Source organism: Homalodisca vitripennis, chromosome 2, assembly GCF_021130785.1.
Source record: "Homalodisca vitripennis isolate AUS2020 chromosome 2, UT_GWSS_2.1, whole genome shotgun sequence".
Lineage (NCBI taxonomy): Eukaryota > Metazoa > Arthropoda > Insecta > Hemiptera > Cicadellidae > Homalodisca > Homalodisca vitripennis.
Window position 1 is genome coordinate 2,363,564 of NC_060208.1, and position 12,350 is coordinate 2,375,913.

At 40.2% G+C, this 12,350-nt stretch overlaps 1 protein-coding gene across 1 annotated transcript in view; it reads right to left on the minus strand.

Annotated features, from left to right (window-relative positions):
- The window catches only part of LOC124353474 (glycosylphosphatidylinositol anchor attachment 1 protein), a 74,178-nt gene that overhangs the window by 38,924 nt on the left and 22,904 nt on the right, over positions 1 to 12,350 (minus strand). The window contains 2 exon segments of the mRNA XM_046803317.1: positions 8,683 to 8,763; positions 9,673 to 9,791. Coding sequence (XP_046659273.1) covers positions 8,683 to 8,763; positions 9,673 to 9,791 — 200 coding nt within the window.

The window sequence follows — 12,350 nt, forward strand, 5'->3', positions numbered from 1 at the left end:
ATTCAGTGTGGTCACGTCACTAGAAGGGTTGAGTCTTGAGTGTCTCAGATGGCTCCTGAGATCAAGTAATGGTAACACATATTGTCATCAACCACAGTGTTAGCTACATGTTTTCTCACTCTTGACTAAGTATTCAGTGTGGTCATATAACTAGAAGGGTTGAGTCTTGGGTGTCTCAGATGGCTCCTGAGATCAAGTAACAGTAACACATATTGTCATCAACCAGAGTGTTAGCTACATGTTTTATCACTCTTGACTCAGCATTCAGTGTGGTCACGTCACTAGAAGGGTTGAGTCTTGGGTGTCTCAGATGGCTCCTGAGATCAAGTAACAGTAACACATATTGTCATCAACCAGAGTGTTAGCTACATGTTTTCTCACTCTTGACTAAGTATTCAGTGTGGTCATATAACTAGAAGGGTTGAGTCTTGGGTGTCTCAGATGGCTCCTGAGATCAAGTAACAGTAACACATATTGTCATCAACCAGAGTGTTAGCTACATGTTTTATCACTCTTGACTCAGCATTCAGTGTGGTCACGTCACTAGAAGGGTTGAGTCTTGGGTGTCTCAGATGGCTCCTGAGATCTAGTAACGGTAACACATATTGTCATCAACCAGAGTGTTAGCTACATGTTTTCTCACTCTTGACTAAGTATTCAGTGTGGTCATATAACTAGAAGGGTTGAGTCTTGGGTGTCTCAGATGGCTCCTGAGATCAAGTAACAGTAACACATATTGTCATCAACCAGAGTGTTAGCTACATGTTTTATCACTCTTGACTCAGCATTCAGTGTGGTCACGTCACTAGAAGGGTTGAGTCTTGAGTGTCTCAGATGGCTCCTGAGATCAAGTAATGGTAACACATATTGTCATCAACCAGAGTGTTAGCTACATGTTTTCTCACTCTTGACTCAGCATTCAGTGTGGTCACGTCACTAGAAGGGTTGAGTCTTGAGTGTCTCACATGGCTCCTGAGATCAAGTAACAGTAACACATATTGTCATCAACCACAGTGTTAGCTACATGTTTTCTCACTCTTGACTAAGTATTCAGTGTGGTCATATAACTAGAAGGATTGAGTCTTGGGTGTCTCAGATGGCTCCTGAGATCAAGTAACAGTAACACATATTGTCATCAACCAGAGTGTTAGCTACATGTTTTATCACTCTTGACTCAGCATTCAGTGTGGTCACGTCACCTGAAGGGTTGAGTCTTGAGTGTCTCACATGGCTCCTGAGATCAAGTAATGGTAACACATATTGTCATCAACCACAGTGTTAGCTACATGTTTTCTCACTCTTGACTAAGTATTCAGTGTGGTCATATAACTAGAAGGGTTGAGTTTTGGGTGTCTCAGATGGCTCCTGAGATCAAGTAACAGTAACACGACATATTGTCATCAACCAGAGTGTTAGCTACATGTTTTATCACTCTTGATTTAGCATTCAGTGTGGTCACGTCACTAGAAGGGTTGAGTCTTGAGTGTCTCACATGGCTCCTGAGATCAAGTATCAGTAACACATATTGTCATCAACCAGAGTGTTAGCTACATGTTTTCTCACTCTTGACTAAGTATTCAGTGTGGTCATATAACTATAAGGGTTGAGTCTTGGGTGTCTCAGATGGCTCCTGAGATCAAGTAACAGTAACACATATTGTCATCAACCAGAGTGTTAGCTACATGTTTTATCACTCTTGACTCAGCATTCAGTGTGGTCACGTCACTAGAAGGGTTGAGTCTTGGGTGTCTCAGATGGCTCCTGAGATCTAGTAACGGTAACACATATTGTCATCAACCAGAGTGTTAGCTACATGTTTTCTCACTCTTGACTAAGTATTCAGTGTGGTCATATAACTAGAAGGGTTGAGTCTTGGGTGTCTCAGATGGCTCCTGAGATCAAGTAACAGTAACACATATTGTCATCAACCAGAGTGTTAGCTACATGTTTTATCACTCTTGACTCAGCATTCAGTGTGGTCACGTCACTAGAAGGGTTGAGTCTTGGGTGTCTCACAAGGCTCCTGAGATCTAGTAACGGTAACACATATTGTCATCAACCAGAGTGTTAGCTACATGTTTTCTCACTCTTGACTAAGTTTCTCACGGAATGAGACACCCTCAACTTCATCTTCCGTGGCTGATACTATACCGATTGAACCCGGCGAGCAGCGGTCCACCGAGTGCAAAAACAGGCAGTGCACTGAGGTTCGCGATCTTGTAAGCAGTCTCAAAACCACCATCGAAGTGTTGGAGGCGGAGATCGAACAGCTGAAATCGAGAAGTAGCAGTTGCCCATGTAAAGAGGTGAAAGAGGAAAATTCGACGCAATGGACTGTTTGTGGGAGGAATAAAAAGAATCAACCGATAAAAATACAAAATAAATACGATATATTGAGCGAAACACCGGAAATACTTAAAAATAACACTCCTTAAACATCTACTTTTAAAAAATCTATCGTTAAAAAGCATGAAAAAAATCAAAATAAGCACAAACGCCTAAAAAAGCAACCCAAGCAAAAACACGTAACACCGAGACATCTTTAACGCCAGTGGTCTTTTCAACTGTGATTGTCGAGGGGGACAGCCACGTTCGCTCCTTGGCTGGACTGGTCCAGTCCCTCGTCACCGCGGAGACGAGTGTGCTTGGGGTGTGCAAGCCTGGGGCCGGACTGTTGGGTGTGGTTGGGGGCGGTCAACCCCCTCTTCCGGGCAACTGCTATGTCCTAATTGCCGGTGCGAATGACGTCGGAGCCGGCGAATCATCAACGATCTTTGAGCACCTGGAGCAGCAGATCATCGTGCGCACCTCCATTGCGAAGGTCGTGGTGTCGACAGTGCCATATCGCCACGATCTCTCCACCGACCACCCCGTCAACAAGCAGACTACTCTGGTCAACCACTACATCAGGGAGTTGTGTGCCAGATGTGAAGGATCCGTACTGCTGGACTTCAACACCATCGGGAGGCGGCACTTTACTCGCCATGGCCAGCATCTGACGATGGGGGGAAAGCGGCTACTGGCTCGACTTGTGGTGGCTAATTTGAGGAGGGCAAGCTTGGTCTCTGTAGGCCCGTCTCAGCCACCACCGCCTCTGCCTTTGCCGTCACCTGCTGCTCCCGCTGAGTCTCCGAGCATCGCCGCCGCGGAGCCGCAGTCTCCGCCGACGCTGTCACCGGGGTCGACTGCCGACACCGCAGTTCTCTGTGTGCCACCCGGTCCGACTACACCTTGGACACTACCCCACGACAGTTACGCGGAGGCAGTGAGATCTTCACCTCCCAATGAACGTCGTACATCCGATGAAAACACTAAATCAAAAGCTGTTTTTTTAGGGACCCCACTTGGAAACAGCGGATAAAATTTACATCCAAAACTAAATTAAATCGAACAAACACAAACACTCAAAAACAAACTGAATTAAGACTGCTTCATCAAAATTCTCAATTTGCAACTAACAAATTGGACCAAATTCAACTTATGTGCGAGGATCTGAAAACTGATCTGCTTGTAGTAACCGAAAATGGTTTCAACATGGAGAACATCGCACTGTGCAAAATCCCAAATTACAAATTGGCCTCCGCGTTTTGTCGAAACCACTCCAAAGGAGGGGGAGTTGCTATTTTTCTTAAACAAAATTTGTTATCTACACCTTTTCCGATCCAACAATCAACCGAAAAAGATTTTGAAGCAGTCGGGATCAAACTTCAAACAACACAATCAAAATTACTTGTGATCGGAATTTACAGGTCTCCTAGTGGTAATGAAGAAATATTTTTTTCTAAATTCGAAAAATTATTGACATGCCTGACTAACCAATGTCAAGAATTTGTCGTCATGGGGGATCTCAACATTGACGCGTTGGACAACACTCACCATTCCACAATTCGATTGGTCGATTTACTTAGGTCATTTGACTTGGAGTTGCTAGTCAAAACTCCGACGAGAGTGACGGCTACAACACAATCGGCTATCGACAACATCATAACCAACCACCCAAGTGTCGCAGTGTCTGTAGTGAATACAGCTATTTCTGACCACTACGGCCAAGAAGCCGTCATTAGTGGCGTACAATTAAAAAGGGAGCCCAAAATTAAGCAAACAGTAAGAGACCTAAGGCCAGAAAACGTTGCTCACCTCAACAAATCCCTTTCTAAAGAAAGATGGGATTTTCTAAATTCATTTCAACCCGTAGAGCAGCAATTTAAATTGTTTAACGACACTCTAAATTTCCACATTAACATATGCTGCCCTACAAAAACGATCAATGTTTGCGAAAAAAATAAAAAAAACAACTGGATCACAGCAGGTATCTTGGTTTCTAGAGAGAAACTAAAATTCTTTTCTGAAATTTACAAAAACACTTCAAACGAACAATTCAAAATTTTTTCAAGAATTACAAAAAAATATACAGGAAAGTGATCCAAGCAGCCAAAGCATATGATGTCTCAAAATCAATTCTCTCTTCCAAAAACGTTTCAAAAACAATCTGGGGCATCATTGACAATAAAACAAAAGCTCACAAACAAATCAAAATTAAAATTGGGGATAGGCTTGTGGAGGATGAAACAGAGATTGCCAACCAGTTCAACGGCTTTTTCGCATCCGTTGCTGGTGGGCGGGGTCCTCGGCCATCTGAACCTCAAGTATGCCCCTCGCGAAGACAGAGCCCCATAACGTCAATGGCGTTGGCTCCTGTAATTGAGGATGAGCTTCATCGAATTATTCAGCAGCTCCCAGCCAAAAAATCGAATGACCTCAATCTAATGTCTCCATGGCTCATAAAAAAATGCTGCAAGCATTTAGTGAGACCTTTAACTCAATTGGTAAACTATTCATTCCAAACAGGAGTGTTCCCCTCTCTCCTGAAAATTGCCAATTTTCAAGAAAGACGACCCAGCTTCAATCACCAATTATCGGCCTGTCTCAATCTTGCCAGTTCTGAGCAAAATTTTTGAAAAGCTTTTTCTTATAAGAATGCTTCAGTTTTTGGACGAACACAATCAGCTCTCCAGTGAACAATTTGGATTCAGGAAGAGCAAATCGACAACAGACGCAGTCGTGAGTCTTGTCGATATGATTGTAGAGGGGATTGAATGTCGTAACCACACAATGGGTGTGTTCTTAGACCTGTCCAAAGCATTCGACTGCGTTGACCACGGTACACTGCTTGACAAACTTGAGTCTCACGGTATTCGAGGTTTGCCTCTTAAATGGCTTAGCTCGTTTCTAACTCACAGATCCCAGGTTGTCCAGATATCTAGTAAGTCGTCCAAAAAAATAGAACTGAGTTACGGAGTCCCTCAGGGATCCATCCTCAGTCCTGTGCTTTTCCTGCTTTACGTCAACGATGTAAAATCATCGCTTCTGCATGCAAAATTAGTGCAGTTTGCCGATGATACGACTCTCTTTTTCAATGCAATATCAAGTGAAGTTTTGGAACAACAGGCTTTTGTTGACGTCAACAACTGTGTCCAATACTTCCACAGCCTCAATCTTACAACAAACCCTTCAAAAACCAACGTTTTGAATATAGCCTTGCGCACTGCGGGCAACCAGTGTGGGCCTGCTATTTTGTTAGATGACTCCACACTGGAAGAAGTCAGCTCTTCAAAATTCCTAGGAATGCACCTTGACCAAGGGCTGACTTGGAATGAGCATATTGACTATGTTTGCGCCAAAGTCTGCTCAGGTATTTTTGTTCTGAGATCTTTAGCCAAATACTGCCCGAGTCAGGTACTGATTACGGCGTATTATGGACTGATTTACCCCCATCTGGCCTACGGAGTGGTCCTTTGGGGAGCTTGCGCAAACACACAGTTTCAAAGAGCATTCAGACTCCAAAAAAAAGCAATTCGAATAATCGCAAAAATCAAATTTAGAGAGTCGTGCAGGGAATCCTTCAAGAAATTGCAGCTGTTGACTCTGCCGTGCCTCTACATTTTGGAAACAACTTTGTTTTGTGCGAGTAAATGCGCCTTAACCAGAGGCCAAGACATACACATGTATGAGACACGTGGTAGAGCAAACTACCGAACTGGGAGACACAGAACGGTGGTTTATGAACGCCTGCCCTCGCAGGCGGGTGTTCATTTTCTCAACAGACTGCCCAATTCAATTAAAGATACTCCAACGCCCAAGGCGTTAAAGACTCGCCTTAAACGCTTCTTGGTGTCACAAGCATTCTATAATGCAGGTGAGTTTTTGGCATTCGACTGGGAGACCGCCCAATTAGAAAACTGACTCCGTTGTACTAAGTGGGTTGCATTGGCGATGTATGAAAGAGGCGTAACTGTGAAACTGTATGTATGAGTTTGTATTGTTATATGAATGTCAGAAATTTAAAAAACCATGACGTTTGCCATACAATGTAAGAATTGTCGATGCAATAAATAAGATTTGATTTGATTTGATTTGAAGTATTCAGTGTAGTCATATAACTAGAAGGGTTGAGTCTTGGGTGTCTCAGATGGCTCCTGAGATCAAGTAACAGTAACACATATTGTCATCAACCAGAGTGTTAGCTACATGTTTTATCACTCTTGACTTAGCATTCAGTGTGGTTACGTCACTAGAAGGGTTGAGTCTTGGGTGTCTCAGATGGCTCCTGAGATCTAGTAATGGTAACACATATTGTCATCAACCATAGTGTAAGCTACAGGTTTTATCACTCTTGACTCAGCATTGAGTGTGGTCACGTCACTAGAAGGGTTGAGTCTTGGGTGTCTCACAAGGCTCCTGAGATCTAGTAATGGTAACACATATTGTCATCAACCAGAGTGTAAGCTACATGTTTTATCACTCTTGACTCAGCATTCAGTGTGGTCACGTCACTAGAAGGGTTGAGTCTTGGATGTCTCACATGGTTCCTGAGATCAAGTAATAGTAATGTTAACACATATTGTCATCAACCAGAGTGTAAGCTACATGTTTTATCACTCTTGACTCAGCACTCAGTGTGGTCACGTCACTAGAAGGGTTGAGTCTTGGGTGTCTCACAAGGCTCCTGAGATCTAGTAATGGTAACACATATTGTCATCAACCAGAGTGTAAGCTACATGTTTTATCATTCTTGACTCAACATTCAGTGTGGTCACGTCACTAGAAGGGTTGAGTCTTGGGTGTCTCAGATGGCTCCTGAGATCAAGTAACAGTAACACAATATATTGTCATCAACCAGAGTGTTAGCTACATGTTTTATCACTCTTGACTCAGCATTCAGTGTGGTCACGTCACTAGAAGGGTTGAGTCTTGGGTGTCTCAGATGGCTCCTGAGATCAAGTAACGGTAACACATATTGTCATCAACCAGAGTGTTAGCTACATGTTTTCTCACTCTTGACTCAGCATTCAGTGTGGTCACGTCACTAGAAGGGTTGAGTCTTGGGTGTCTCAGATGGCTCCTGAGATCTAGTAACGGTAACATATATTGTCATCAACCAGAGTGTTAGCTACATGTTTTCTCACTCTTGACTAAGTATTCAGTGTGGTCATATAACTAGAAGGGTTGAGTCTTGGGTGTCTCAGATGGCTCCTGAGATCTAGTAATGGTAACACATATTGTCATCAACCATAGTGTAAGCTACAGGTTTTATCACTCTTGACTCAGCATTGAGTGTGGTCACGTCACTAGAAGGGTTGAGTCTTGGGTGTCTCACAAGGCTCCTGAGATCTAGTAATGGTAACACATATTGTCATCAACCACAGTGTTAGCTACATGTTTTATCACTCTTGACTCAGCATTCAGTGTGGTCACGTCACTAGAAGGGTTGAGTCTTGGATGTCTCAGATGGCTCCTGAGATCAAGTAATAGTAATGTTAACACATATTGTCATCAACCAGAGTGTAAGTTACATGTTTTATCACCTCTGACTCTGGATTCAGTGTGGTCATATCACGAGAAGTGTTGAATCTTGAGTGTCTCACATGGCTCCTGGGATCAAGTAACAGTGACACATATTGTCATCAACCAGAGTGTAAGCTACATGTTTTATCACCTCTGACTCTGGATTCAGTGTGGTCACGTCACGAGAAGTGTTGAATCTTGAGTGTCTCACATGGCTCCTGGGATCAAGTAACAGTGACACATATTGTCATCAACCAGAGTGTAAGTTACATGTTTTATCACCTCTGACTCTGGATTCAGTGTGGTCACGTCACGAGAAGTGTTGAATCTTGAGTGTCTCACAAGGCTCCTGGGATCAAGTAACAGTGACACATATTGTCATCAACCAGAGTGTAAGCTACATGTTTTATCACCTCTGACTCTGGATTCAGTGTGGTCACGTCACGAGAAGTGTTGAATCTTGAGTGTCTCACATGGCTCCTGGGATCAAGTAACAGTGACACATATTGTCATCAACCAGAGTGTAAGCTACTATTTCAGTAGACACCTTAAGGAGTGACATTTCCTAAAGCATCAACCCTATTCAAAATGGTGACCACTTAAATTCTCAATATTGATCTTATTTCAACAGCCATCATTTCATAATAAGTAAAAATTTTGCAGTATAGTTTACAGCATTATGTTCAAATTATATGCATCTTTCAAATAAATGCATAGGCTTGCTTTCAGCGGAAAGTTACTATACAATATAAAGTAAAAATATATTTTTTTAATATTTACAGAATTTTGTAACGGAAAATTGTTACTAATATAATGAAGTTAAGAAAGATATATTACCGGCCGAGTTGATACATTGTAGCTGGACTGCCTTTCCCAGTCTTCTCAAACCCTTCCAATGTTACAGCCTCAATACCAAACCTGAAATAATAATATATTTCTTGACATCAAATATACTGAGGTCCAACTTTAATTGGTTCTAAACTTGGATAGATATTAACAGCAATATAATCTTTTTTAGTGTGGTGAAAATCACCTTATAAATATTAAAAAGTGCAATAATGGTTGGCAACCATACACGAGTATGGATCTCAAATTTATTATAAAATCCATATTAAATGGAAGCTAGTCTTAAGCAGACCAAATAAAATCATACGTTCCAGATTTTTCTTCAACTGTGGAAACTCTATCTTTTCTTTATAAATCTACATAATACAAATAAAATTAAGTTTACATGCCTCAAGGTACACTATGGTGTTAATTGGATAAGCTACAGACACCCAAATACAATGTTCTGCTGTTTAGGTTATAGTGATTCAAACACACAGTATGTATGAATTTAACACAGTAGATAAACACTTCTTTAATTGTTTTGACATTCATTAGTAGATATCGATCTTGACCAACATTTTAGTGCACAATGCTCAGCTGCTCACACATCAGTTCTGCTGTTTAGGTTATAGTGATTCAAACATACAGTAGATAAACACTTTTTTAATTGTTTTGACATTCATTAGTAGATATCGATCTTGACCAACATTTTAGTGCACAATGCTCAGCTGCTCACACATCAGTTCTGCCAACTAAATCTCAATGTCATCAACATCATTTGTGTGTAGGATCAGAAAAGTGGTAGGATGATATGTTTTGTAACACATAGTACGTACTACAAAGGAGCATGCGGTGCCAAGGGTGACCCAGATACAATTTAATAACTTTTATTATCCAAAATATCTTTAAATTTTTGGAATTAATGAGTCCAAATTCAATGCGTCAGCTGAAGATTTAGTACAATAAATAGCACAAACCCGTTGTATGACTAAGAGTCACCTGTGGAATAGACCATGGTTCCCGTCTGGTGTTGAGGTGGCTTGAGTGAGAACCATTGAAGTTAGAGTGTTGAGGGAACTCAACCAAGCCTTCATGGGATCTTTGTCCATGTTCTTCTCCTAAACATAAAGAACAATTTTAGATTTAAACATACAGAAAAAGTGGAAGTTTTAGGCCAACCAATGTAGAACATCACCTATACAGGGTGTCTGAAAATTGTGCACCCAACAACAGTACATATAAAACAGGTTAATCGCCATGAGGTCCATTAATGGGCCTCACGCAGATGTCACAGGGAGCCTTGAGACCCAAATGTGGGTATCGTGTAGGCTGTCATAAATATTATTTTGGACACATTTGGGTCTCACTTATAATGGTTTTAAATGGTGGAATAGATAGCCGTGGCTCTGGATGACAACTCGCTGGGGTTGGTTTGGTTGTGTCATGACAGGTTTAGGAGCTACGAATATTCAAAATATGACAATATATCAAAGATAGTGATCAATAATACACAGCTGTGTTGCATAAAACTACAACCACATGTTAATATTTTTAAATGGTTTATATCCAATATATTTGATAATCATGACACACACGTTTTTTATCTCCATGTAATGACATTTTGTTTTCATAGGTTGGCTAAACTGACAACTAGTTGAATGAAAAAATCACATTTTGTTTTTAGACTAGCCTATAACTTTATGATGATTTGTGTGCTGTTTGAGGTTAGAGTATTTATTGAGAAGTGAAAGGAATGTTAGTGGTAATTTGAAATGGAGTGGAGTGATGCAGAAAGTGACAATGGGCTATTCGGTCTATATGATAGTGATGCTGACCCCGAATTTGTTATTAGTGACGAATCGACTCAAAACTACAGAGGTAGACGCCTTCAACCTTTTGCTAATCTAAGTGGTAGACAATTCAATTCAATTCAATTCAAAACCTTATTTATTTCCAAATAAAGAAATTACAGTTCCATAATAGAGTAATATATACTATAGTAATTTTCAAGTATGATTAAAACATTAACATTACTTAAAATATAGGAAAAAAGTACCCACATAGGCAAGCCTGTGCGTGGGCACGAGTCGTTGAAAAGACAGGTCGACCCACATTGCCGATAAGTTTTAATCATATATAACTCAGATATGTAGCACACTTAACACACTCACGTACACACATAAATAAATAAACCTAGCTCCCATTACAATAGAGCTAAAAAAAGAGTAAGTAAGGTAACGGGGCATAGGCTAGTAACAGACATGAGCTTGAAGTAAAAGAAAAAGAAAATCCTATCTGTAATTGGATGCAATAACGTTCTCCGTTGCCTCCCCTCCCAAATCCGTAAGCCAATTAACCAGTAGCTTCTTAAATATTCCAATTTTTATATTATAAAAATCAGTTAATGGTCTCGGTAAATTTCTAATCAAAATTTGCATTATATAATGAGAATTAGTTAATGTAAAGCTTTTAGTTAATCTATCTGTTAGAATATTTACTGAAACCGAAATCCTAGTTCCGTACCTATGGTTAGTTCGTCTAAAAATTGTGTTATTGTTTTTATACATATACAAAACCAATGTTTTTACATATAGCTGCCTGACCCCCAAAACTCCCATATCATTAAAAAGTGCAGATGATGCATAACGGTTACCTTTACACAGGGCAGTCTTAAGAATGGCTCTTTGGACAACATTTATAGGTTCTAATACTGATTTATAGGCACCACCCCAAGCTATAATACCAACCAATAACATTGATTGACAATAAGCAAAATAAGCAAGTTTCAATTCATTAAAATTTAAAATTTCACGTAGCTGCCTAAATACAAAAATAAATTTTCTTAATTTGTTTTTCATGTAATCTATGTGCTCTGCCCAACGCATCCGTTTGTCAAACATAATTCCTAGATATTTATATGAATCGACACTGCTTATAGTGTCACAACCGCATGTTTCACTCGTGAAATTGCCACAGGAATGAAGTTTTAGACTATTTTCATTAAAATCATGATTAGTTCGTAATGAAATTGGCAAGAATTTCGTTTTGGAAACATTTAAAGATAATAAGTTTTGATCAAACCATTTTTTTACTATGGATAAGCCACGTAATGTCTTAGTTTTGACTTCTCCCCAATTCTTTCCTTCATATAGTATTGCGGAATCATCTGCAAAGAGAAACAACTCACCCTCCACATACAGATTGGCAAGATTGTTAATATAGATTAGGAAAAGAATGGGACCAAGTGTACTTCCCTGGATGACTCCGTAGTCTACTTGCTGTTCACTACTCTTTGCTCCACAGATCGATACATATTGCTTCCTGTCCGACAGGTAGCTCTCAAACCATAAGTATGTGCTACCTCGGCAGCCTATACAATGTAACTTTTGTAAGAGCTTACTCCGTGAAATGGAGTCAAATGCTTTAGCCAAATCTAAAAATACAATGAGGCAACGCCTATTCGAACTAATAGCATCGTTAATTCCTTTAGTCAGCATGTACAACGCATCTGTTATGTTTTTATCTTTTCTAAATCCAAACTGACATGAGGTTAAAATATTATTGTTATTTAAATACTTAACTAATTGATTTTTAATTATTTTCTCGAGTACTTTAGAAAATACGCTTAATAATGATATTGGACGGTAATTACTTTTGGTACGGAAATCATTATTTTT